General features: G+C 40.8%; 3 protein-coding genes across 3 annotated transcripts in view; 2 read left to right on the top strand and 1 right to left on the bottom strand.

Annotated features, from left to right (window-relative positions):
* Window positions 1-1289: 1289 nt before the first annotated feature.
* On the top strand, window positions 1290-12627 carry arhgef38 (Rho guanine nucleotide exchange factor (GEF) 38). The gene is made up of 14 exons (XM_063475256.1): window positions 1290-1500; window positions 4750-4934; window positions 6061-6178; window positions 6303-6450; window positions 6567-6584; window positions 6683-6882; window positions 7081-7214; window positions 7339-7443; window positions 7538-7657; window positions 7977-8345; window positions 8447-8581; window positions 9971-10172; window positions 11187-11470; window positions 12326-12627. The coding sequence occupies exons 1-14, from the start codon at window positions 1290-1292 to the stop codon at window positions 12506-12508; spliced, it is 2412 nt and encodes an 803-aa protein (XP_063331326.1). The 3' UTR covers window positions 12509-12627.
* A 314-nt stretch (window positions 12628-12941) lies between these two features.
* ints12 (integrator complex subunit 12) lies at window positions 12942-20193 on the bottom strand. Its single transcript, XM_063475255.1, has 7 exons — window positions 20085-20193; window positions 18018-18181; window positions 17748-17897; window positions 16720-16898; window positions 16155-16314; window positions 15904-16047; window positions 12942-13876 (listed from the first exon to the last, which is right to left on the bottom strand). The coding sequence occupies exons 2-7, from the start codon at window positions 18171-18173 to the stop codon at window positions 13319-13321; spliced, it is 1347 nt and encodes a 448-aa protein (XP_063331325.1). The 5' UTR covers window positions 18174-18181; window positions 20085-20193; the 3' UTR covers window positions 12942-13318.
* Window positions 20194-20321: 128 nt separating this feature from the next.
* Window positions 20322-26971, top strand: part of gstcd (glutathione S-transferase, C-terminal domain containing) — a 61374-nt gene continuing 54724 nt past the window's right edge. Inside the window, exons 1-4 of the mRNA XM_063475254.1 lie at window positions 20322-20499; window positions 20623-21056; window positions 22329-22778; window positions 24118-24390. Of these exons, the coding sequence (XP_063331324.1) occupies window positions 20640-21056; window positions 22329-22778; window positions 24118-24390 (1140 nt within the window). The 5' untranslated portion in view covers window positions 20322-20499; window positions 20623-20639. The remainder of the gene's footprint in view (window positions 20500-20622; window positions 21057-22328; window positions 22779-24117; window positions 24391-26971) is intronic.

Below are 26971 nucleotides of genomic sequence, written 5' to 3'. Positions count from 1 at the left end.
CTATGGCTAGAAACAAACAAAGTATTCCACCTGGCAGGGAAGCTAGCCAGAGGCGGGCAGAAACATGGAGATCTGATGTCAGGGCATTATCAGCCCAATTAAAGTCCACTCAAGCTGTGGAGGAAGAAAGGGTTAACTTCTAGGTAGAAGGCACACCCAGAGAACCAACAGGTTGTTGACAAGAAGAAATCCCTGCCTTCCTTCTAACATCAGGAGATATGTTGGGGTTAATGGAGCAAAGAATTAATGAATGGTCATCCCAGGCTGACAATGCAGTACGTCTGCCAGAGGCTAGTTGTCTGATTGGTGGAGGAGTGAAGATCAGAGAGTCTCAGGCTGAAAACTCTCTTTTGCTAGATATTAAAATGCTTTAACACGCTCAGACTCTCTTTCCCCCTCCAACATTCAAATAGATTTTTCTGCTGATGAATAATATCAGACACTTAAAAAACCCCACACTGTTATCAATTTCTCATCAGCAACATGAACGCATGCTTTAGAAGATGTCAAACAGGTCTGTGCCAATAAAAGATGAATAGGTGTTTTAAACAAACAGACAATGGGAGTCTATTGTCTCTCCTTCAGTGGGGAGGAAACACACTCACTGTTTTCACAAGGAACACCGTGATCATCTCAGCATGTGTTGCTGACGTATGTTTCTAAAACCCATGTGAAATTTATCTACTGATCCACGTCCTGCGTGTAACAGTAGTTAGTTAATGTATAACTTGACTTGTCAATACCTTTCCTATTTGCTGTGGTTAAACGGCACACAGATGTAAAATCATTAAAATGTTGTATTAGGACCTGTATCACATTATTGCAAAAATATAAAACTCAATTTGTGATTTATAGTGTGTGTGTGTGGGGCGGGGGTCACATGTATGAATTATTCCTTATCAACATATGACACCTAACCCTAAGGCTCTTAGATGAGGATAACTCATTAAAAAGACCTCAGCTAGCCATTATTTTTCTGTCTTTACCCTTAAGGAGAGACAGATTCTAGTTCATCACTTTCTCTTCCGGGATGGATTTGAATGCCTAAAGGGCAGAAACACAGAACAGCAGCAAAGAGGTGTGGCCACACAGCTCCAATGACAGGTAGACACAAGGAGGAGCTACATTACCTGTGCAGAGCTGGCGGCCAGTGCACAGGGAACAGTACACCTGTTGTACTTCCCAGGCTCTAGCTTTTTTTTTTGTTTGTTTATTTTTTTGCTCTGTTTCCTTGTGTCTCTTTCCTTCCTCACCTTTTTTTGATTTTAGTCTAATAGCAAAGCCTCATGATGGATCCCAAGGAGGGCGGTGGAAGTGAGAAGGAAAAGGAAAAGGAGAAAGTGATAAAAAGGAGGAACCGGCCTGTGTTTCTGCGTTACCTGGAGAGGAGAAAGACGGACACAATCGTAGCTGATGACACGGACAAAGGTGACATCAACCTGGGGACGCTGGTGAGGAGGAGTCAGTCTGACAAGACAGAGTACAGCGCCAAACTTAAAGGTACAGCAACTAATGATGTCCCTCAGGGATCAAAACTATGGCAACAACTTATACGGACAACTGTCCTTCTGCAAAGTCTCTGCATTTCAAACATGGTGATAAAATGCTGTGTGGGAGAAGTTCAGACAAATAGATCTGAATGTAGACGGGCTGTAGGAGCAGCATCGATGGCTTGAGGGCAAACACTGATCACACACACACACACACACACACATACAAAAGTGTGGGCCGCTCTGCACCCTGAACCTGTTGTGTTAATATGTGTTGAGCAGGCGATACTCCCACAGGGATGAAGCCACATATGCAAACTGTGCTCCAAACTCAGGCACAGAGGAGTGGCTTAAAATTGTTCCAGGCCAGCTTGTAAACAAGGCCAGTGTTGTGCGACGGGGGGACTTTGGATCTTTCTTTCTTTTTTTTTAAATTTAAAATGTTGGGTCTCAGTTTTGATCACAGTGGCCGTAGCATTTAAACCAAAAACCGTGGGAGGCATAAGCCAGCTGAAATAGGAAATGAGCTGTGAGAAACAATTGTCAATTCAACTGTGTGTTGCCTCATTACTACTGCTGACACAGTCTTTTCATTCTAACACATAGTAGTAAGTAAAACTGGATTCCCCTGTCCTTAAAGTGCAGTCAGTGCCTGGGAATGCTCCCTGACGATGACATCAATCATCAGCAGGGGGTTGATATGAAAGATTAGATAAGTATGTAGGCTTTCCTGTGCCACTTGTTCTCTGTCTTCTTTTTTAATGAACAATGCACATCACATGACAACATGACTGCACCGTGGTTCAAATAACTGTGTCTAATAGTGCAGTCTAACCTAGTTCCATTTTGGTGTTTTGTGGATAACAACACCTTTCACACACACACACACACTTTTGTCTTTTCAGAAGATGCTAAGTTTATACGAGACATAACCACTCTCCATCCCTTTGTACTTTCTATTTTCATAATCAACCTGCATCATGGCAGGCTGAGTTGTACAAAAAACACTGTGATGTTTTGAGTAAACTATTTACCCGCGCCTTTTGACTTTACCCTCAGGGAAACCAGCAGCATTACATATTTACACCAATGCAAATATTGACAGAACGATGACTTCACTGAAAGAGGAAACATATGAGTTGCTGCTAGAAAGTCTCTTCTCATATGCTTGCCAGACAGGTTGGTCAAGTCATAGAACCATGGCAACAATGACATCAATATGTCTAATTATTTACCGCAACTAAATAAAATACTTCCAACAATGATTTACCAGCAAAAAACGCCACAGGACAGTAATGGAGCAGATATAACTACCTATTTGTTTGTAGTTTCTGAAGTCTTTCTCACTTGTTTTCTAACTTTCAAATAACTTTAGGCATTTAAAAAACAATTTAATTTATTGTGTCCAAAGTATTTCTCCTTCCCACTGATTGCCACAGGGGCCCGTGCTATGCGGATAAGTCTGTCATGTCATTTTTCTTGATGGTGATACGTGATACACTGTGGCCTTCATTCTTTCCAGTCCACTCTGTTGGATCCCTTTCACTGGACTGAGCAGTTAAAAACGCCCTGTATTTGCTTTCATGAGAACTCCGTTCCTAGTAACCATACCTCACTAAACATAATGATAGCAGAAGGATAAGTTGAAATATCCCGCCTATTCTTGATCCATGTTTTTTTTTTAAACTCTGTGGAGGGAACCTTTCAAGGTCAAGTTTGAATGAGACAGATGACGTGTTCGGTTCAAAGCACTGGAAAGGAACCGGGATTCATTTAACTCATTAAAACTTTTTACAGTGGCAGGAAAACATCTATCTATCTATATCTATATCTATATATATATATATAAATGCTATATTGTATATGCTATACCATGTAATAACCAGGTGAGGTGGCTTCAGTATAGTCACTGTGCAAGTAGCGCCTTCACAAAGACAACCACATTTTAACCACAAGTAAAAATATAGTAAAATACTATAAAATCCTTAAAGTATTTTAGGAAGGAAGAACATTGTATTCCAATTAATTACATTCCTTCAGTGACTCTTATGTCACTGAATATAACTGAAGGAATTGTTTGAAGTTCTTGTTGAATTGGCAAAAAATCAATCAAATAAATCATGACTCACCACTGCAGATTCATTTTACAGTTTCACAAGGCTGGGAAGACAGGTGAAACTGTATGCAGTGATGCAAGCAGATCTCTGGAGTCACTCACCGATGCTAAACACTGCTCCCATTCATAAGAGAGCAAGTACCGATCAGAAACACAAGATGCATTCTGCTTAGTTTCAATAAAGGGCATCTGTTTCCTCATCTTCAGTCTGCACCAGCAGGCAATGGCCATGTTACTCAAGCTGCTGATATATAGATGTAGTCATCTTTTGCAAATGGTTCCTTGGATGCCCCCCCAAAAATACAAGAAGCTCTTGGTAATATCTGTACACTAAGATGAACTTCAACTTTTTAGAGTTTGCGGTGTTTAATCTTGTGTGTATAATGCGTAACCTGAGGCAGACGGAATACATTTGTTTAAATGTGCATGCGTGACTGTGTGTGTGTGTGTTTGTTCGTCAAAAACATGTGAATCAGTGCTGGTGTGTGTGTTTGTGTATTTGTAGGTGTGTACTCATAACTACCCCCCTCCCCCCCAACACACACACACACACACGCAGCAGATGGAATGCCTGAGCACGCTGTAGGATTACATCAGTGGCACGATTAGTTTTGCAACCTGACACAGGTCTTGCAGCCTTCTGTCTCCCCCCTCTCCCCCCTCTCTTTTCATCGTGCTCTCGCAGCAGAGGAGGAAGCAGTGTGTGGTGTCGATTAGGCAGCAAGGAAGCATCCCTCTTCCCTGAGCAGACACTCCTGCCTGCCATGCAAAGCACAGAGCAGCCACAGACTGATTAGGCAGCAGAGCAGTTAAAAAAAAGGAGAAGTCAGCCTGACTGGCATGTTAAGTGAAGTCTCTTGGCATTCAAGTCAAAATAATTAGATCACTGTGAAATAAAGAATGCTGCTTAGGTATCAAGAGGATGTGTTACAGTTTTTTCAAAGCATCGCACAGCTTATGGCGCCAGGGTATTTACCCAGATTTTAGGAAATGTCACATACATGGCTTAAAATGGTAGAAAACATATAAAATTAGCTAATTAATGTTGTATAATCTGTGTGACTCATTAGGACAGATGCTACGATTGTGATGTCAAATAAAAACCTTTCGAAATTTTAACGTTTCACTGTCTTTTACTTTTAGAGAAAATGACACCACGTGGTCTGTCCCCAATCCCATCTCCGGCCGTTGACCCAGAGGAGTTGCGTGCGAGGAAGATGAAGCGCAGGGCAAAAGTCATTCAGGAACTTGTTCAGACTGAAAAGGACTTCCTCACTGACCTGGAGCTGTGCATCAGAGAAGTGGTGCAGCCTCTGCGAAATATCATGGTAGGTGCTTTTCATGATCCTCACTGAAATCTCTTGTAACCTTACCACTGACAGATATCCATATACGCTCATTGGCCGCTTTGTTAGGCACGCCTGTTTAAGTCCTTGCTCAGGCATATAGCTAATCAGCCAATCAAATGGCAGGAATTCAGTGTGTTTAGACATGAGATATGGAGAATCAGAATAGAGAAGAAAAGTGATTTAAGAGACTTTGACTGTGGCATGGTTGTTGGTGCCAGTAGTACGTCTGGTGTGAGTAATTCAAAAACTGCTGATCTATTGGGATTTCCCCACACAACCATCTCTAGGGTTAACTTAGACTTGTCCCAAAAACAAAATATTTTCAGTGAACAGCAGTTTTGAGTAAATAACATGGCCAGAGAATGACCAGACTGCTCTCAGCTGACTGGAACACAACGGTAACTCACACAACCACTCATTACAACCAAGAAGAGCATCTCTGAATGCACAGCGTATTGAACCTTAGAGCAAATGGGCTGCAGCATCAGAAGGCCACACTGGGTGTCAACTAAAAAAATTTTCAATAGATGAAATGAGTGTCAATTTCTGCTGCGATATTCGGGTGACAGAGTAAGAATTAGGTGTAAATAACATGAAAGCATGGATATATCCTGCATTGTTTCAGGTTGGTGGTTGTGATATCGGTGTGGGGGAAATACTTTGGCTCACTTTGGGCTCCTTACTACCAATTGAGCATTGTTTAAACACCACAACCTACCTCAGTGTCTACCAATTTATGACAACAGTGCACCCATCTTATGATCATGTCATTATGAATGTTTCCAGCACCTTGTAGAATCTACGCCACAAAGAATAAAACACATTATTAAGGCTAAAGGGCATATTAGCAAGGTATACCAAAAAAAACTGTCTGGTGAGTGTATGCAACAACAACAATGAAAATCAGTGCCAACGTAAACCTCAGTTCAAATTCTTAAACTATACGCTGAGCATTTGATAGAAGGTCATGAATCTCTGCTTAAATGTTAAAAGAAAGCAAAGCCTGGTCATTTAAATAACATCAACCTTTGGTTTAACGATACTCAGTTTAACTGACATGTGGGTAGAAAATGCACTTGTACATTTTGAGTCTGCTGGGTTGCAGGTTGTGGATGTGGATCGACTGTTCACCAACATGGAGACGGTGTGTGAGGTCTCTGCAGCACTCCTTCACAGACTGCACGAGGCCATGGCTGACCCTGATCCAGAAGCCGTTGTCATAGGTAACGCTAGTCTAGTTCCTGAGTGACTGACAAGCTATCTGACTGAGGCAGTTTTGTCTTTGGTGATTGTTGCTGGTCACATCAGTAGTAAATGAAAGATGTTGTCTCCCATTTTAATTTAAAGGAGACGTATTTATCCAGGCAAAGGCAGCTTTAGAAGATGTATATAAGATTTACTGTTACCATCATGATGAGGCTAACGCGTCCCTCAAATCCTATGAGAAAGATGAAGAAATCAAGCAACATTTTACCACATGTGTATTAGCACTGAAGTAAGTTAAGTCATTTCCTTTAAATGATTTTCACCTTTATTATTTTTTTATGTTTATTATTATGTATTCAAAAAATTATCTTTTTCTGTTTGTAATCTTCTTTCTTTTCCTTTCAGGAAAATCTATGATAAAGAGTAAGTGTAGTTACTGGCAAAATTTTTGCACTATGTATTTTTTTGTTATTACTTTAGCTTTGATAGCTGATTATTGGCTATTATGGTCATTTGCACAGAGGGAAACCTAATTTGTTGGATATGGGTTCACTGCTCATCAAACCCGTTCAGAGGATCATGAAGTACCCATTGCTTCTTGGGGAGCTGTGGCACGCCACGCCTGAAGACCACACCGACTATCAGCCGACGCAGGAGGCATTCACAGCTGCCAAGATCATAAATATTAACATCAATGAATTTAAAAGACGCAAGGACATAGGTGAGATTTCATTTACACGGACATATGTGAGGCAATTTTTATCCATAATGTCTGTTTGTAAAAATGCATTTATATAAATGGCTTTAGCAAAATTGCAAATTTATTTTGTGTATGTGTGTGTTTTATACACGATCCATACAAAATATATCCATACCAAATCTGATCAGACCTGTTCCCCGGCTTTTTGTTGATTCTCAGTTATGAAGTACAAGAGGTTGGAGGATGACGGCACACTGAGGGGAAAATTAAACAAGTTTAACATTCACTCCATCAGGAAGAAGGGAGACAGGTTTGCTGGTTATCTCAAAATCCTCGCGGGTGCAGATACACAGGTAAAACAAAGTGACAGCAAACTTTTTCCAGTTCATTCTCCACTCTTTATAGCTAATATGAGCTATACAGAGGAATAATTGGCTATTAGTATGTTTATGTGTAAGTGATGTGTTATTTCCGTAGGTGAGAGATGAAGTGTTTGACAGAGAGGAGAAGCTTTTCAGGAGTTTAGAGAAAGCTGTGAGGCAAATGGTCAAAAACGTTCAATGTTACCTGCAGTACACTCAGGTAAGTACATGTTTGACCATTTTCTTTTACAAAATATGCATAATATATAATTTGGCTTATTTTGAAGGTTTGTTGTTCCATGTGTTTCCTGCAGGAGATGGTGTCTGTAGCTGTTCAGAGTGTGCAGGATGTGAAGAACATAGTCAAGGATTCAAACAAAAATGATGGCAATGGTTTGGTCCATGACAATGGCAACGATCCCTATAAGGTCTTTGTAAGTGTGCTATTTGTTGTCCTTCAGTGCAAAAATGTTTCCAGTTTGCTTTTATATCACAAAATTTTTTTTATATTTGTATCACTGCATGATATTCTGTGCCAGTGTCAAAGTACACTCTTCATCTCCACTTTGAGAAAACTGCTGGGCCTCAAAGATGCATCATAGAAAAAGATTTTGCAAAAAGATCTTTCACTTTCTATTTTTAAGGAGATGCTCTGAAAACACAACTGTTTATATGTACAAATTAAATAAGTATGTGATAAACTACACAAACTAATCTTCATCTCTTTCCTTTTGCCATGTTTTTTCCCTCCAGAGAGACAATTTGGAGCACTTGGTGCTCACCCCCCTCTCCTCTCTGCACGGCATGTTCACAGCCCCTCAGAAGCTCATCCAAAAACGCTATGACAAATTGCTAGATTACTGCAGTCGCCTGGAGCGCTCTTCCTCTTTTTCATCCTCTTCTTCCACCACTTCTTCCTCTCCTTCACCGGCATCAGAAGACCCACCAGGTCCAGCCAAGAGGGACTACGAAGCTCTCAATGCTTTGCTAGTGGAAGAACTGCAGAGGTTCAACACAGCTGCATATACTATCCTGACTAACAGTGTGGTGTTTCTAGTGGCGCTACTTAGAGGGTTGATGAATAATGCACTGATGGGTGCTCCATCAGTGCACCAGCTACCAGTAAGGATACATCTACAAATATCCCATTTGGAAGACTTTAAAGGTTTTTTTAAATAAAAAAAATACAATAAAGCTAACCTGTGTTATGTTTGCCTTTTCAGCCTCCGCTGTCAAACATTGCTGAGGTCCAGAACAGCATCATGGATGAGCTGAATAATCTGACTTTTGTCAAGGACAATGCACAGAAGTTAATGGAGCGAAAAGTCAGCTTTGAAAAACGAGACAGGAAAACTGCGGTAAGAAAGCTGAACAGACTAATCTCACCTTTTCGTAAAGCCTCCGGTGTGTGATTTTAAAATCTCTGATCTGAGGATTTTTCCATTCGTCGCTGATCACAGGTTAAAACAAATGTGCCACATAGTCTTCAGTTTTGAGAAAATTCAAAAAGCCCTTTGTTTTTCCAAACTCTGACAAATTCAGTCGCAAGGCATAAATGCTCAGTTGTACGCATCACAGATCCCAGGCTATGATGAAGTTAAATACTTGATTCAGGAGACAGGCATCAGTCTCATTTGCAGGATTGTGAAAAAGTGTTGACCCAACTATCATTTCTCTATAATTTGCTTCAGAGGACCAGACTTTCTTCTTTTTAAAGTGCTCTTGAGCAAACGTTCTCCAGGCTTCTTACGGTCTTTCAAAGTTTTTCTTTGGGCATTGGCTGATTTTTACCTTTTTCCCTGCTATTTTAATTTGAGTGTAGTTCTTGTACCTGATCTTTTATTTTTTGCATGTTTACTCAGCAAAGACTGAACTTTGCGTCATTCAAGCATAAAAAACAAAACAAGTAAAAGGATGCACCAGCGTTGTGTCTGTTACCAGATTTAAATGTTATGTTTAGGCACTTTGTTATTAGCAGCCTTTCACAAAAACACATCATTAGTTCCCATTTCTTTAGCTAAATCTATAAAACTGTCAAATGTAGCACAGTTTTACAGGCATAAAATGGAATTTTTGCACCAACAAGGTGATTTCCAAAAACTATTAGCCCAAAACTTGGCATATCTTGGGATGGTGTGCACTGTATCCTCAAAAATTTGAGGAAATCAAATAATTAGAATACAATAGAAGAAGTGACAGGACTAAAAAACTATCTAAACCAGATGTAAAGTCAGTGAAAGTCATGTCCTTAAGAAATGGATGCCAGGAAGCCATTCTTACGGAAGGGAAACAGGGAAAAAAGGCTGAGGTATGCTAAATTACATAAGAATTGGGCTGAAAATCAGTAACAATTAGTCTTATTGGGGGAAGAATCCAAATTTGAAATTTTTGGTTCAAAGCGTCAATACGTACAGAGGAGGTCATGAGAGAGATACATCAGTGAGTGTCTACAGCCATCAGTAAAACACTGTTGAGGCTCAAGACTTCTGCACAGTACTGTATATTGGCATGCTGATTGGTATGCATACGCATATACACTAAAACATCTGAACCTATATTAGAAGGCTCTTTTTCTTGAGCACGTGAATAGATCTGTTTGAAAGTCCTAGCTCCAGGATCATATTACCATTCACCCTCCCTAGATTACCCTTGTGTACTGTTACCTAACACTCCTACGTAAACCTGCACACCACATACCCGCTTCAAATATTTACGGCAACACTTCTTTGTGTTGTGCTGTCCTTCAGGTGCCGGAGGTGCAGCATCAGACCGAGGAGCAGCGTGCCTGGCTGCTGGCAGAATACCCAGTGAACCGACTGTACCAGCTGAAGAGGAAGTGCAATGGCTGCCAGGAGCAGGACCTGAGCCTGCTGGAGGGAGAGCTGGTAGCTCTGATTGAGGACACAGATCCGATGGGCAGCAGCAGCCGCTGGCTGGTTCACACTGGAGGCAAGTGTATGTGTGCGTGTAGTACTGTTAGTAAGACACACACCGTGGATTAAGTTATCACACTGGATTATCTGCAAGTATGAGTGCCACAGGTTTTATCTAATGCATTTTTCTCTGTGAAAACACTCACACAAAACTTTACTTTCTGGCCTTGATAAGTCAGCAGATGAGAATTTGTCCCAGGAGCTCCTGTGATGTCATGGTTGCTGGTTGCCTCTGGAGATTGTTGCCTCACAACAATGCCGGCTCCATAGCTTGTCTCTATCTCTGCTTTGCGTCTCATAGAAGCACCTGAGATCCCAGCATCTTGCTTGGAACAAACTGCTGTACGCAGTTGTATGCAGTGTTACTTAGAGTACAAAGACTTTTCCCCCGGGGATTCAGAGACAAGGATGAAGAGATATCACTGGTGCTCATCTTTGTACTCTGAAATAACAAGTTCTTTTTTTAAGAACACTAGAAAAAAATAGTGTGTGTATGTTTCTTGGCGTAAAGTACATTCTTCACAGGCTTGTCTTTTCCTCTGGGATAACAAGCATTCCCAGGAAGTTGTTGTTCTTCCTTCTGTTGATATCAACACTATGAATATGCGGGCCTCATATTTACACACTCTTCAGTAACTCACTGGAACTGGATTCGAGACTTGTGTAAGCAAGTGCTCTGTGGCCTCTGGATGAAGCCCCTTAACATTAGACAGGCACTCACTGTCATACATCTCTAAGATTGCTGCTTTCATGCCATTGTGATTTGAATGGATTATTTTTTTGTGCCATTCAAAAAAATATGAATGAATGTCAAATGAAAAAAAATAACAGTGGATCTAAAAGATTAAGTTTCTGGCAGAAGATGCCATATTGATATTTTTCTATAACATCCATAATAATCTGCAGGGCTACATATAAAGAGAGATTAAATTTTTTTTTTAAAAAAAAAGATTAATTTTAGTGAATCAACCCTTTAAAATGTACTCAAAGGTCAGAACGCCTGACAAACTATCTCTGTGTCCCTTGTCAGGTATGCAAGGCTACGTCTACTCCACCTTCCTGAAGCAGTACAACCCTCTGAGGGACTCGCAGCGGGCAGGCCAGATGGCCAAAGAGCAGCCCCAGCAGCAGCCACCTGCCACGGTGGATGAGGACTTTGATGACCTGAGTCTGTTCGTGTCAGGAAGCGGCAGCAGCAGCCTGCGCAGCTTCAAGCTCAGCACCACTGACAGTTGCTCAATTCTCTCGGGCCTGCAGGGGGAGCTGGAGAGCACTGAGGACACGGAGGACACAGTGGACTCAGAGGCTCAGCAGGTGTGTGTGGTGGTCTGCCAGCTGATCAGTACTGCTCTCACAGTGTCATATTAACATATTGCACTGCTTAGCTCCATAGAGGATAACCTAACAGTTAAGGTCAGAGTAGCTGTATACACTGAAGTTAGAAAAAAAAAAAAGACTGAAATTCAGGGTCAGAAATGAAACAACAAAAAACACACATCACATAGACCTTAAAAAACTGATTAAAAAACACACACACACACACACACACACACACACACACACACACACACACACACACACACACACACACACACACACACACACACAAAAAGGCTCAGCCAATAATAACTTTAATGGTTTTTCCGAGCCAGACTTCAGCTGTGAATTATGGGTTATTGCAGCGCGTAGGTAAACGAGGACCGCAGGTATATAGACTCGATCAGCAGAAGATGAGTCACTCTAAAAATCACGTTTAATGGCTTCACCCTGTCTGCTGACATTAAATTTAATTGTTTTTAATAGCATTACATGGTGAGATTGCTGTCACTCAGCAGCACTCGTAGGGTTCGTCCTTGGGACCTTTGACTGAAATACATCTCTGATCATCATCGAGTTAAAGGTCTTGAAATACATAAAAGATTATAAATAAAAACTGACATAGGTTAATGGATCGCAGCGAGTGAGAATCAGTATTGGTGTTACTGCTGTGTTTTGCCAGGAAGCTTAACACTGCCACCTTCTGGATTAACAGGAGTGCATACATATTCCTTCATGATGCCTTTTGTTTTAGGTTTTTGGAGTGAATCTTAACTTTTTGCTGTTAACACATTTTAAAAGTGATAATTGCGTCTGCCTTTGCTCACACCAAAACTGCGTCTGCTTCCACAGTATTACGCCGTGTATGCATTTCAAGCCCGATGCGAACAGGAACTGACCCTGCAGGAGTACCAGCACGTTCGCATCCTTCAATTCTGTGACCTGGGAGGTAACAAGGAGTGGTGGTTGGCTGAGGCTAACGGACAAAAAGGATACGTCCCGGCCAACTACCTCGGCAGGATGTCCTACGCCTAAAAAACCGAATTCTGAGCATCAGTTTACCGTTTTAACAAAATGTAATTGAACCAAGCTACATTTCTGCTTGGCGAGCATCCCAACAGATATTATTATCATACCATAGTGTTGATGTTGAATCTGCTTGGCCTTCAGAAGATAACAAGAGAGCTCACTAATGGGGCTTGACCAGTGATCTGTGATGAATGTGGACAATTATAAAAGCACAGGGCACTGTGCTGAGCACTTTTTATACTTCAGTGTTGTCGAGTTCATATGAATAATGAAGTGATTTATTAATGAAGTAAATTTTTATATATAAAAATATATGAAGTGATTTATAGATAGAGTATATGTTTTATGTGAAATGATTTATATGAAGTTTTATTCACCATTTGCCCTGAAATGAAGAAATACGTTCCAAGCCGTTGATAACGTTATGAATAAAAACTGCCTCTGTGGTTATTACTGTTCTGGTTTATTCTCCATTCTCTGTTTCTCCCAATAAAACTGAATGACTGAATTGAGAAAACGCAGTCACAATAAAGTCAAAGCTACTGCGAGTATGTAAGAACAGGATATTTAATGACACTAATTGATAAAAAGTGACATGACACTTTTTTCACTGGTTAGATTTGTAAGGACAGGACGAGGCACACGAGTCTAGCAGCATTTACACAAAGTGAAATTCAAGTATTTAACTTAATGGTGTTACTTGATGTACAACTGCTCTTGAAATAGAAACGTAATGCTCTGGCACTCAATCGGCCCTCTTTGAACATTTATTTTCCCCTTTCCTCACAACTCTTCCTCCTTTCATTCAGTCCTCACTCACTTCTTCAGTTTCTTCTGCGCTGCTTTCTTCTTCACCATTTGTAACCGCTTCATGGCGTTAAGCTGGGACTCTTGGGTTGTAGGTAGTTTGTCCCCAGGTGCAGCCTTTGACCCATTCCCATTGTTTCCATTACCTCCTCCGTTACTGCCTCCATTGCCTCCAGTCTGGGAGCTGTTAGGAGAGCCGGCCCCTGACGAAGAGCTGCCTTTGCTTTGGCCTTCACCACTCGATGACCTATTCAACGGCTGCTTACCCAGAGTCAGAGGTGGAGGCGGTTTCAGGTTTGCCTGACTGGAGCCGTTTCCATTGCCGCTCCCAGATATCTTTGCACTCCCAAGCCCTGACTTTGCTCCAGCTAGCCCAGATAACCCAACAGGCTTTTGTCCAGAAGGAGTTGTCAAGGTCTTGCTGCTCCCACTTGGGCCTGAGGAACCTAGTTTGGAGCTAGCAGGAAGAGATGGGCTCGTTTTGGCGCCAAATGCAGCCCAGCCGGTAAGACCGCTGCCCGAGGAGGAAGAGCTGCTGCTGGTGGGATTGGCTGAAGTGGCTGGTGGCTGCATGGGAAAAGATTACTGTCATTATTAGAGCGCAATACTGACTAATAACAAACTACTAACTAACTACTTGGATTTTCTTTTCATCTCTTTCATATCTCTCAAGATATGAAGGATCATCCCTTTGTTTTATTATCATTTATGTTTTATTATTTGAGAACAAGTCCCTGTTGCTCCCACTTGGGCCTGAAGAACCTAGTTTGGAGCTTTAATTTTCAAAACACCTGTTTGTCCTTCAGTGGCCACCATAGCTAAGATTATGCACTTGAATTAGGAAGGTTAGGAAAACAGTATTCAGCTGAATACAATCCACTGACATCTAGTGGTGAGATTTTACATAATATACCTTTAAGTCTGAGGCCCTACATTTTTAACTGACGCTTTTGTACAGGACTTGAAGGCTTCATTGTCTAATCAATGATGTGCTGTGGTCACCCCTATTCTTGTCACATCAATGCACTTTTGGCCCAATTCAGGAAGAGCTTCTCTGTTAAGAAAACTAGTTGTCCAAATGCATGCAGGGTTGTGTTTATGATTCCCAACAGTCAGAGCTGACTGATTATTGTGAGTAGTCCTGTGCCTCAAAATACAATTTTGGGGAAGAAGTTACAATGCCTTTATCTAACTAACTCCAAAAGACCATTCATCTATCTAGGACACCCAAGGCTTTAAAAAGGGACCAACAGTTTGGTAACAATGACATGACTGGAGCTTGTGCTATTTGACTGCTGGCGGCAGAGCTGACCACGAGACAAGTTGGCAGAGCAATGAACCCGACTGCAACTCAACGAAAACACTGGGAGTTGAGTGTCAGAGAGGTCACTTCTTTAGACTGAAGAAGTCACTTGGATGGGTGACAGAAACGTTTCTCCTACTGAAAACGCTACGTCCAGATGAACAGAATCAACTTCCTGGGTGATCTTTTAACTGTTCCCAAAATCAGATCCAAGTACGCTTGAGGTGCTTTCAATTATTGTGGTCCTAATCTTTGGAACAAGCAGCCTGCTGACTCAAGTTCAATTACATCTGTGTGCAGATTCAAAAACGGACTCAAAACCTTTCTCTGCACACAGGCCTAAAGTTAATATGCGGTTTTTTTTGTTTTGTTTTTTTTGTTCTCTTAAGCGTTTTCCACTGATTTATGGTGTTAAGTCTTCTTTTTCTGTATTAAACACACTGAGCTTTAATATAATGAAATGTACTATATAAATAAAATTGTCATTGTCACTGGTGCGTTAGTAAATATATTACCAATAATCTCTGCAGGCACTTTTTGTGGGTTTCAACCTTCTTGTACTCAATTATAATGTGACTGCACATATATTAAAGAAGTTTGCTGGAGGCAGTAGGTGAACAGATGATTAAAAAAATGAAAATGACCTATAAATGCAAGAAAAGGTTCTTTGCATCAGTCTGTGAACTGCAAAGCAGAAGCATCAAATTACCAGCCTCTGCTTTGTTACGGCATCTGATTAAAAATAAAAGCCAATAAGCAGGAAAAAAATACAGTGCAGTTGCAGTTTCTTAAATATCAAGTAAAAATGTGATTCCTCAGCTACTCACGCTGCATCCTGCTTGCCTGAGCAATACTTTTGCTGCAAACTATGAAAACTCTTACACCTCACGGTAGAAGTATTAACATAATCAAATCTGTGACTACAGGGTATCATGTTTGCTATCAAAATAACTTTTTGGTGAACTCCATTAAGTGAAAGCGCTCTGAAAAGTTTTAAACCCATTCCCTCTGGAGAAATGGCACCGTGCTGGAACACTGATCCTTGAAAATAAGTTTACACTTTCTGCTCATTTTCCTCTGCGGGGATTTGTGCAGACTGCCTTTCACAGCAGTTTTGCACTCTGACTGCAACTGCTGTTCTCTCCCTTGCAGTCCCAAATAATTTACGGATGTGAAATCATAACTTTTGCTTTTCTGAGAAGAAGGAGAACGTGAGACGACACAAGGGCTGTGTATAAACATTCACATTAACAATGCACGTCGATGGACGCCATAACGAGTTAACACATACCTTCACTTCTGTTCTTTTGAATGCTTGGAAGGTGCTGGCTGTGTCAGTTTTGGGTTTAAGCTCCGTCTTTTTTACTAGTGTGTCTTTTACAACAGGTGCTGAAGATGCAGATGCAGGGGACGGCTTCTGTGGAGGTTTCTGGGCCTTGTGGAGAAAAAACAAACAAACAAACAACCTTTTACTTAAAAACAAACCAAGCTCGCTGAATCCAAATACAAAGCTGATACTGGAAGATAATTTATTTTCCTCACCATACGCTTCATTTGCCTGGTACATCGGGCGCAGTACCACACAAGCCGTGGGTCATTGACTTCTTTGTCGGTCACCTGGGGCTTGTGGCAGTCTTGGTGGTACAGGTTATGGCATTCCTGGCACTCGACCAACTGGTTCCCCATGGTCACGGTCATTTGTCTTAAGGAATGAAAACACAGCAGGAAAGTAAAGACATATGGCAGGAACACATAATTAATTTGCTAACACGTTTACCTGTTTAGGTTGACGATGGAGTAAAATGAATCTCAATAATTAAAAGTGGAAAAAGTTCCAAGTACAGTTTTTTTTTTTGCATATGCTATAGTTCTACTGGATTTCTCATATGCTGTTGTTATAATTAGCATTTATTCTATTTATCTATTTTGTATGTGGATTTCTTTTAGGTTGGTATCTGTTGTGGACAGGAAAAGCAAGAATTTCATTGGCTCACTTTGGGACAGGGAAAACATGTTTCTTTACTCGGCATATGACAATAAAAGGTTAAAAAAAAACTTGAGACGGCAACTCAAAAATTTACCATATCTACAAATATTCAACATGTACCTGCAAACCACACAAGCCAGGCCCATTTCCATGGCGAAGTCATCGGCGCTGGTCTCATCATCATTTATGTTTGGCAGCAGGTCTTTGCTCGTCTGCACAGTGATCGGAGAAGAGCGATTCTCCTGTTTCTCCAAACGAGGCTTTTTCGGGGGGTCCACCTCACCCAAGTCAACCCTGATCTATTTTTTCAGTAAGACAGAAAGAGCACATTTTAGACATGGCATGTTGGCATCACTGACAAACATTTTCAAACTGCATCTACTTCACTGTAACACTAGTACTCTTCTATGTAATAGTACATATGTATGCTTCTCAGATTTGCAGGAAATTTCTGAACTCAAATTTATTTAACATGTAAGCAGCTCTGACCCACTCTGAGCTGGTTCTTTACCTTGATTGGTTGATTACTCCTCCACTTTTCACCATAAAAAAAGGTTTATTGTTTTACTAAAATATCTATTCATTCCTTTTTTTCCCCTCAGTATAAGGAGAGAAACTCCCTTTGATATGCCCGCTACAGCAATGCACTGAACTAAAAATAATTTTAAAAAGACCTGGTAGCCTGTCTGGCCTGAGAGTACATGTGCTTAAGGTCCAAAACAAATACTTATTCACAGGAGCCAAACAGGACTAGGACACAGCCGACTAAAGAAAGATTCATGTTAGGTATCTGGCATGCTGCTAAGCTGGAGTGAGAGCAGCTATTTGACTTGGCCTGTCACGACTCATTGACCTCTCCATCCTGAAAAGCTCTTTAGCCGTTTAGCTGCACGTTTACGATCATCAGAGAATATTAAAAGTGTCTACAAAATAATTAAATAATGTTAAATATGAAGAAAATACTGCTTAAATTGCAGAGAGTGTTCTTGACTTACTTATTTTTTCCTTCTTTTTCTTTTTTCACTACTTCACCTTACAAAAAGGATTGTATGGTCCAACGCAACACTTCAAAATCTCAACAACTACCAGGTTGTTGAGATTTTCTAGTATTTTTGCACTTAGTTGATGAATCAAAATTCACACAGTACCTTCTCAGATGGTCTCTTCTCACTGTCTTTCTTGCTCTTCTCAGGTTTACTACTTCCACTGCTGCTACTTGAAGATGAAGAACTTGAAGACTTGGAGTCTTGCTTACTTAAAGTCAGTTTTGACACAGGCCCCTTTGATACCTCTATGTCCTGAGGACACATGATAATAATAATAATAACTTTTAGTTTGAGAAAGGGAAATTAAGGTTTAACAACAATGAGATACAGCATAAAGAGACTGTAGAAACACGTACGTCTCCAGTTTCTTACTTTTTGTAATGAACGGTATGATGAGTCACTTCCTCTTGCAAGGGATTCATCAAGGAGAGCTTTCAGTTTCTCAGCTGAGTCTTTACTTTTGGAGTGTAAATAACTCAGTGCCTTTAGAAAGATGGGATCCAACTCCAAACTGACAGGTCCAGCCATGATGGAAACTGAGGATCAGAAAATACAGTTTTTCAGGCTTCAGGGAACAAATAACATCCCTCTACTGAGTAAATCATGTGTAGTTAAACAAGTTTAGTTAAACTAAGGACAACAAAGGATAGTAAGAGTAAAAAAAAAAAAAAGTTGGTTTTTTTCCCCCATTTATTAGGGAAAAAGGCTATCCAAATCGACCTGGCCCCATGTGAAAAAGCAGTTGCCACCAGATTACTGTCAGACACTTTAAATCAAGAAATCCCTTAAATAGAACCTGTTTTACAAAGTGAAGTAGGCTAAAACAATCAGCCCCAGACTGCAATCTAAAGAAAGTGACGAAAAGCAGAGAAACAAAGTCAAAGACATTTATCAATCTGGAAAGGGTCACAAAGCCATTTCTAAGGCTTTGGGACTCTAGTGAACCACTGCGAGAGCCACTCCCAGGAGTGACCGACCTACCAAAATCATCCAGGTCACAAAAGAACCCAAAACAACATCTAAAGAACAGCAGGTCTCACTTGCCTCAGTTAAGGTCAGAGTTAATGATTCAACAATAAGATAGAGACTGATCAAAAATGCCATCCTTGGGAGAGAGTGGCCTAGTCAAAGTCCGGAATTAAATCTGATTGACGTTAAAAAGGCTGATCATGTACAAAAACCCTTGAATGTGGCTGAATTGAAACACCTCTGCAAAGACAGTTATTAAAAATGCTTGATTGCAGGTCTAGCTGCCAAGGGTGGCAAAACCAGTTATTGTGTTTGGGGGGGAATTACTTTTTCACAGAGGCCCAGGTAGGTTTGGATAGGTTTTTTTCCCCCTTAATAAATGAAGAAATACAGAATGTATTTACTTATGTTATCGTTAAAATTTGTTTCTTGAACAGAAACTTAAGTGCTAAAAATGTGAACAATTCAGGAATGGGGCAAATACCTTTTCACAACACTTTAAGTAACATGTTGTTTAGATTCCTTGAAACATCATGCATCTGTTTCTGGTGCTCTTAACATTAATGATGCATAAGTCAATATTTTAGTAAGACTTAAATATTTAGTGAAAACTGTTTCCCATGAGTAAAAGCTCTGCCACAATCACAATAAACATCTTTATTACTAAACGAAGGGCACTTGAAGGGGAGACGATAGATCTCCGTTAAAACTAGGATTAATGGTGCGTTCCAGATTAAGTCGAAAATCTGAATTTCCTTGTTCCCAGTCAATCTGTTGATTCCAGTTAATCTGGAACATCCCCTCAACTCAGGTTCCCCACTCGGAACAGACCCATCAACCCCGAGTTAACTATCCAAGATGGCGGCAGTGAACGTAAACAGCAGTAAAACTGTAAAATGTATAATCTGTACTGTCACTTTTGTGTATTTATGATTTGCTAAATAAGCCATGCAGAGAGCACTGGTCAGATTCTACCCATGAATGTGCTGCCACGGTCATCTTAAGATTAAAAAACAAATACGATGCTGTACTGCTAGTAATAGCTAAATGGCTCTACCTTGCTAAGAACCAAAATAAATCATATTTTTTTCGCGCTTTTTTTACCATTTTTGTTAGCACCGACTTCCAAGGTAATTGACATGCGGATGTGTTTTGTGATACGTCATGTGCTGTCCTGTTTTGTTTTGTTTATTTTTTCTGTGGGTTAAAACAAATATTTATTATTATCTTCCTTCTCACGTTTGTAGATTGAGTCCCAAATGTCTCAATTGAGTCTGTCGGGTGTAATATTTAAAAGTTCACACAAATTAAAAAAAGAATAACTTTGGCTGCTGCGTAACGTATCCAGTCCGGACTAGCAGCAACACAAGGGACCATAATAGCACCACAACGGTAAAAGTTCTCGTTACTCGAAGCTGTCAGTTAGAAATTAGGATTTACAAGTGAAATCGTTAAACTGGAATACATTACCTCACACTCTGCTTCTCGTAAGCTTGTCTCTCCTCAATCCGGTCTTTTCGATTTCATGGGAAAACTGACGGCAGAACAACACTTCCTACAAAGAAGCCGTTTCCTCTAACCTGTGCAACACTCAAAAATGTCCGCAAACTATAAGCGCGGAACCTTATGAAGCAAGTTGTGTTACTCCAGAATATTGCACATCATGACTTCTTCGTTTAATAGTTAATAAAAAAAGAGCCAGTTTTATGGAGCGGGCACTCTTAACATATTATACAGTTTTACATGTATTTTTCCAGTGACACATCGTGTGTTGTTTATTCGGAAGTAGAAAACAGGTGAAGCTGTGGTAGCTTTAGCACAGGGGAAGAAGAAGAAGCAGCCCACACCATAACAACAACGTGGTTTTATAGAAGCTACTGCTGCTGTAAGTATCACTCATAAAGACATTTAACGTGTTAGATACAGCTGTTTTTCCATTTACAAACCCCACCTCGGAACACCCTTCCGAGGCTACTTTTTAAACCCTCACATGTGTTTCACTCCGCAGTGCTGACTTTATTTACAATGAAGCAACAGCCCGAAAACCAGCAGCAGCCCTCTCTCTATTTAGAAGTTTGCTGTCAAAACGAGGAGCCGCGCCTTCCCCTGCACACCTCCATCGTCCTGTTCCTCCTTTCTTACTGCGAGTGCAAGTTTTTTAAAGTTTACCTGGTCTTCAAGAAACCCAGCAGCTCTGAGTCTCTGAGAAGTCAGCTGCCAGAGCATCTGGACTCCTCTGATGTTCAGTCAGAGGCTCTGCCTCAGCTGGTGAGGGACTGTCGCCTCCCTGCTGTTTTGGATGAGACTGGGCAGCTCTGCAGGGCAGGACTGGCAGTGGTCCTTAGACATATTATCAACAAAACCATCGAGGCTGACCCCTCCAGAAATGATGTACTGGCTCTGCTGGGTTTCAAGAAGACTTGTCTGAAAGCCTGCGCTGAGGTTAGTGGAAAAAATGGAAACAAACGACAAAAATACACAAAAGAAAATAAACAAGTGACTATGGGATCTCTCTGCAAGGTCATAGGCAATACTGAGTGTTTTTACACTTAAACTGACGGTCTGTAGTAGGCTATAGGTGAACTTTGGGATTAACATCATGTCAACATCCAGTGTGTAAACACTGTACACACAAATTTACACAAATTTGAAAATTAAATATGTCTAAAAGTAAGCACACAGTTACAAACCAGTTATAGTTAGCTGAAACTAAAGTCCATGCCAAAGTATCCTTAGGCAAGAAATTGAACCCCAAGTTACTCTCCCGATGCAGTAATTGGAATATGAATGTGTGTGAATGTTAGATAGAAAGCACTTTGGTAGAGAAAGCATTGAAAAAAGACCTTGTGTGAATGACTGAATGAGGCATGCTGTTTAAAGTGCTTTGAGTGCTTCTATATAAGAACCAGTCCATTTACCATTTAGTGACTTCAGGAACAAACTGAAAGCTGTTGTGAAGCGGTGTAATTCTCTCTCCATAAGTAATGATTTGCTGAAATCAAAAAGAACCATTAAATCTTTGAATGAAAGGAAAACAGAACCAACTTAATGCGAACAAAACCCCAAAACTCAGTCATTACAAAAAGTGACGGTTAACAAAAAATAAAGACCATCTGCAAATCTACAAAATCAAGTAAACCAAATAAATGCAAAATCTTAGAGATCACCATTAGAAATCACACAATTAACAACTTTAAAAAAGTATTATAAGTAAATAATGATCTAATTCTTAGTTTGCTTTAAAGTTTGCATGGTTTCAGATCTAGGAAAGCTCTTATACCTCACAACTTTGCCCATCTATTGTTTCCTATCAGGGTCCCAGAAGGTTATTTATAATAGGTGGTTCCCAGTTGGCTAATGAAATTTAAAGCACTCTGTGGTAAACTAGATGTATTTCACATATACACGTTCCACTTGTGATCCTTTCACTCTTCAATCCAAAAGGGAACAACGACAAAAGGAACTGCCAAAAAGTCAAAAACTGGAAAAAAAAAAAAAATTCTGACACCAAAACATTTTTCCCTTTTTCTGTTTTGGAAATATGTAGCAGAGTTATGTTTTTTGTGTTTTAAATTACAAATAAGTATCTGAGAACTGCACAAGTTGTGCACAGTGCTATGATAAGGACTTGTATTTCAGCCTTTTTTGGAATGCCTTTTTATTTTGAGTGCATTTACGGACAGACCTCAAACACCATGTTTTCCTCACTCTTAGGTGAGCCGGTGGACTAGATTGTGTGAAATTGAAATCCCCTCTGCTGTTGAAGAACATCTCCAGAATCCCGCAAATGATGATCAGCGGGTGCCCCTCTCCATTCTCACTCTTGAGCGAAGGCTCGCAGAGCCTGTCAGAGTCCACAACGATGACAAAATACGAAGGCGGAAACTCCAGGAGCAGAGACGTGAAGAGTCTGCTGAAAGCCAAGAGAACCTGGACTCCGAGTCCGGTCTTGGACAGTCGTCTCAGGCCTGTGATGGACTTGAGCTTAGAGCAGCTTTGGCCAAACTGTCTGTGGATTCAGTACCAGCTTTAACCACCAGAGAGAACTCTGAGATTAGGAAAGTGAAGACAGCAGATTTGCCTCCGTTGGAGCATGTGTTTGCTGAGGGACTGTACTTCACTCTGACTGATGTGGTGCTGCTCCCGTGCATCTATCAGTATCTGGTATGGGCTTTTTGACATGTAATTAATTTTTGAGTGGTGTCAACAACCTCATTCTGATTGTTACCGTCTAATTAAGAATGGCACATACACATCAAAGCACAATTAATTTTATTAGCCCTTTTTTTTCAGTTTAAGCCTGTCGCTTTTATTTCACTGACACACTTTCTTTACAAATGCTCTTTCAATAATACACCTGTTACACAAACAGTCAACTGCTGATAGGAAAGGCTTTGTCTCAGTGCATACAAAAGTGGCGCTGATGCCAGACTGAATGCTTTCATGCAGACTGGAGCGTGCAGTTACATGAATTTCCTGGCTCTTTAATACCTTTATTATGATGACTTGTCAAATTATGCATGATGTGTGGTTTTGACACTCTGGTCAGGGTGAACAGGTAGTACACCCAGTTCCCTTTTTTAAATCCAGCCAGGCAGAAACTTGGGTTAAGAAGACTTGCTGCATCAGACTTGGCACAGTTTTTGCTCTCAAAGGTGGTCTGGAGCCACCTGGCAAAGGCTGATAACACTGTACGGGGAGGGTTTTTATTCAAATGCAGCAGGTTGAAATACATTTTACTGACTTTACTTTGGGAACAGCTGACAGAGTTGGCAGGTTGTTATGTTGACCTAAAAAAACAAACTCCTAACTCGAAAATCTTTGAAGAATTTAGAAGCTCAAGTGCTCACTGAATATTCATTACGCCTCATTGTTTGTGATGAATTCGGTAGCAACTGCAGCGGTGAACCGAGAGCTGTAAAGTTCAGGGTTATGCTGTTATTGATCAGGAATGCCGCATTGTCTGGCAGTGGAGTGGGTCTCAGCCTCCATTTCACCTTTCAGCTGTCTCCAGCTATTCCTCGACTGTGGGAAAGAACTGAAGTTCTCACAATGAGGCTTTTAGTAGTCAGCTGTGCCCCAGTGGTTTCCAGTTTCACACTCAGCCTAGCGTGTCTCCTCTTAACGGCCATCACTGTCCACAACACATGCAGCCACAGTGAATCCTTTCCACTCCACCCTCTTGTCGTGCTGCGGAGTGCCCCTTCTGCCTCCGTGCACCACTCTGTGTGCGAACACACACACACACACACACACACACTCTGTGCCCTGATGCTTCGTCTCAGATCATGTCTCTGTTTGTTTCTTCACCCTCTCCTCCTGCCAGCTCTGTTTTGATTTTTTTTGCCAGTCTGTCGCACAAGTGTTCACCAGCGTGATGTGTGAATTCTGGTGGAACGTGGCATCTCGCTCCGCTGGCAGTAACATGTCAGTCGAGTCACTTAATCAATATTTCCTTGTTGTTTTCCTCTTTCTCTTTCATCCTTTTCTTGGTTTTTAATAGTGTTCCCTCCAAGCCCGCGCTGTCGCCACTCTACATCATCTCCCCCACCTACTGCGCTGGTACGGCCGTGTCCAGGAGGTACCGGGGGTGCTTCGGGCAGCCAAGGCTTGTGGGCTACTTCTGTCCATACCCCAGGCTCCCACGTCTGGACTCCCAATTCTCTCAGCAGAGGACAACCCAACCAGTCTACCGGTGGAAGAGGAAGAAGGCCGGGAGATGGCCCCAGAGGTTCCTTTTGTCGGCGGCCCAAGGCCCACAATGACTAAACTCAAAGTAAATGATTACATTCCTTTACTTAATCCTCAGCATGCTTTGCAGCTATATGTTAACCAAACATGTTTTGTTCCAACACTTCCATCCTGACCTAATATCAAGGGATCTGCCTCCCATTGTCCCCTAACAGCACAGATTCGCAGCCTCCAGAGTGGTTGTTAAGTATTATCCCTGTAATTTCATGCCTCCATTTTCTGCTGATTGCACCTTCAAGAGTGTAGTTCTGAGATAATGTTTCGGTTTCTGGCAGACTTTTGTAATTGTTGGATATTTAGTTTTTCTGCCAGATATTTATCACTGATTGCTTTCACTCATAAAATTAACATCTTAAGTGGTCTTTAAAAAAAAAAAAAGAAATTCAAAGCTGTTATCGATGCATATTATTTTGCTCTTGCAGACATTACAAAAAAACCAACCTTTTTTTTAAGAGTAACAATCTGTTTATGAGAAAAAACACTGTATTTGCCTGGGGTGCTTTTTTTTTAATGCACATTTCAGTATTCTCAGTGGATCCTGTTACCACTTGCAGGAGTGCAGACAGTGCACATTCAGCTTATCTTCATTTCAGGTGCAATAAAAACAGTGAATCTGGTCCAAAACAAAACAAAAATGTTATAGCTTTACTTAGTTTATAGTTATGGCTAAAAATCTACATGTGCACAGGCAAGATACCCAATGCAGGTCCCTTAGGAAGGATTGTCGAGAGACTTGCTCATTCGCACGCGTTTATAGATTTCTTTGCTCCATATATTACCTCTGCAACAGCAGGAGATAAGCAGGCCCAGCTGTTTTAAAGGAGACTGTCTCCTCAACCCTGACTAACCTCTCGCCACTGAGCCCTCAGACTGTTTTCTTGGCTTTTTTTGCTCTGCTCTCTTAGGAAAGATATTTCTGTGATTTCCTGCTGGCTACATTTCTATAACAATGTGAGTGAGGCGAGGAGAAAAAAAAAAACAAGAGGTTTGGAAAATTCTGATGAGGGTGAGTGAGCTGGGTGGTCAGGATGGGATGTGTCTTTTAGATGTGCCGTGTTGCCGGATGAAATTTAGTTAGGCCCACATGTGTGTAAATGACAGTTTTGCTGGCAGGTTAAAATCCGACATTAAAACTGAGAGGAATGCGTGAACACACACAGACAAACACACAATGGCCACCATTCTCTGCCTAGAGGGATTACAAGGATGGCTACATGTCGCCATCATCATGTCTGCAGTGCAGCTGTTGCGTTGGGTAATGTGCCTGTCTGTTTGCATCTGTGTGCGCATATATGTCCTCTGTGTGTGTCCCACCAAGGTATAAACACACAGAGGTCTGCCGTCTCACATGGTGACAGTCGATCCTTCACGGCGGCTAACCAGAGGCACCGGGCTCATCTCGCAACACCATTCACATTACAAATGGCTCATAAACTCTGCCCCTTTATCACTCCAGTTAACACACACTCATGCATACTGTTCAAGCTCCCCGTGCAGTGATCTGTGGAGCCCCAGCCTGTGATCTGTATCTATGGTAAACAAACGGGTATCCCGACACCAGAAATTAAGACCCGGTATTATCACTGCCTAACAAAAACTAACACAACTTAGATATCAAAAATAGAGGTTTTTCAAAAGGAGAATTACTGGGTTTGCAGGAAGGAAGTTAAGTCTTTGATTTTATGTCTGATGAATTGGGTTCATAGGGGAGCTGTTGTTCCAGAAACAGCGATTGAAGACAGTCTGTGTGTGTTCCCGTCAAAAGCTCCTCTCTGAAATCAATGAGCATTATGGCAGGATAATAACGCAGTCTTGTATTATTACCTATTATTTGTCATTTGGGTTTAAAGCTTGACCAGACAGCCAGGATTCCTTGTTGCAGGTGAACAATCAAACTTAAGAATATGATTTAATAGAAGAAGTAGGGCTTTTAACAGAATCACCTTTTCATATTAAAAATTATTAAAGCTTTAAGGTGCATGTTTCCTTAGTGTATTTTGAGGTACCTCAAACATATTTACCCAGTGACCAAAAATGACCTTATCAGCATTTGCACTACAAGTTTGTGTTACTGTGGAGAGTGAATATAATTGGCTTTGGCACAGACTATAAGGTGTTGATTTAAGTTTTTGAGCTTGAGGTTTGCAGTGTTGTAGACTTTGATTGGTTTGTATTATATATATATATATATATATGTGTTTATGTAAAGATGAATAAAACAAAATGTTAGAATATTTTAATATGGCAGCCAGACATTGTTCAGCCCCAGTGTATAACACACAAATCAGTTAGTGTCAACAGAACTAAGGGTTTTTAGTAATATAGTCTTAATTGCAGTGCTTTTATTGCATCATAGTAATGCACCTCACAGTGTATGTATTTTTCTGATATCCCAATGCAATGTCATTGTACATGATAGTCAAGTCTTTATTCATAAAGCACATTTAAATGTAACAGATGGTGACCAAAGTGTTGCACATATTTAATGTCCCATGTTACACCCTCTATTAAAAGGGTGTAATATTATAGTAAGATGAGCTTTTTTCCTCTTTATATGGGAAACAGCTCCAGGGATTTACTGAAACATGTGTGAACGTCTATGTAAA

The sequence above is a fragment of the Pelmatolapia mariae genome, linkage group LG6 (genome assembly GCF_036321145.2).
Source record: "Pelmatolapia mariae isolate MD_Pm_ZW linkage group LG6, Pm_UMD_F_2, whole genome shotgun sequence".
NCBI classification, from domain to species: domain Eukaryota; kingdom Metazoa; phylum Chordata; class Actinopteri; order Cichliformes; family Cichlidae; genus Pelmatolapia; species Pelmatolapia mariae.
The sequence above is the reverse complement of the archived record's forward strand: the minus strand, read 5'-3'. Positions and strand labels throughout refer to the sequence as shown.

What these genes read in the sequence shown, in the direction of transcription:
- arhgef38 (XM_063475256.1), top strand. Translation starts at nt 1,290, where the DNA reads ATGGATCCCAAGGAGGGCGGTGGAAGTGAGAAGGAAAAGGAAAAGGAG. An exon ending in TAAAAGACGCAAGGACATAG is followed by an intron (nt 6,883 to 7,080) that starts GTGAGATTTCAT and finishes GTTGATTCTCAG; the next exon opens with TTATGAAGTACAAGAGGTTG. An exon ending in CATCAGTGCACCAGCTACCA is followed by an intron (nt 8,346 to 8,446) that starts GTAAGGATACAT and finishes TTGCCTTTTCAG; the next exon opens with CCTCCGCTGTCAAACATTGC.
- ints12 (XM_063475255.1), bottom strand. Translation starts at nt 18,173, where the DNA reads ATGGCTGGACCTGTCAGTTTGGAGTTGGATCCCATCTTTCTAAAGGCA. An exon ending in CCAGGCAAATGAAGCGTATG is followed by an intron (nt 16,048 to 16,154) that starts GTGAGGAAAATA and finishes TTTCTCCACAAG; the next exon opens with GCCCAGAAACCTCCACAGAA. An exon ending in TCAAAAGAACAGAAGTGAAG is followed by an intron (nt 13,877 to 15,903) that starts GTATGTGTTAAC and finishes TTTCCCATGCAG; the next exon opens with CCACCAGCCACTTCAGCCAA.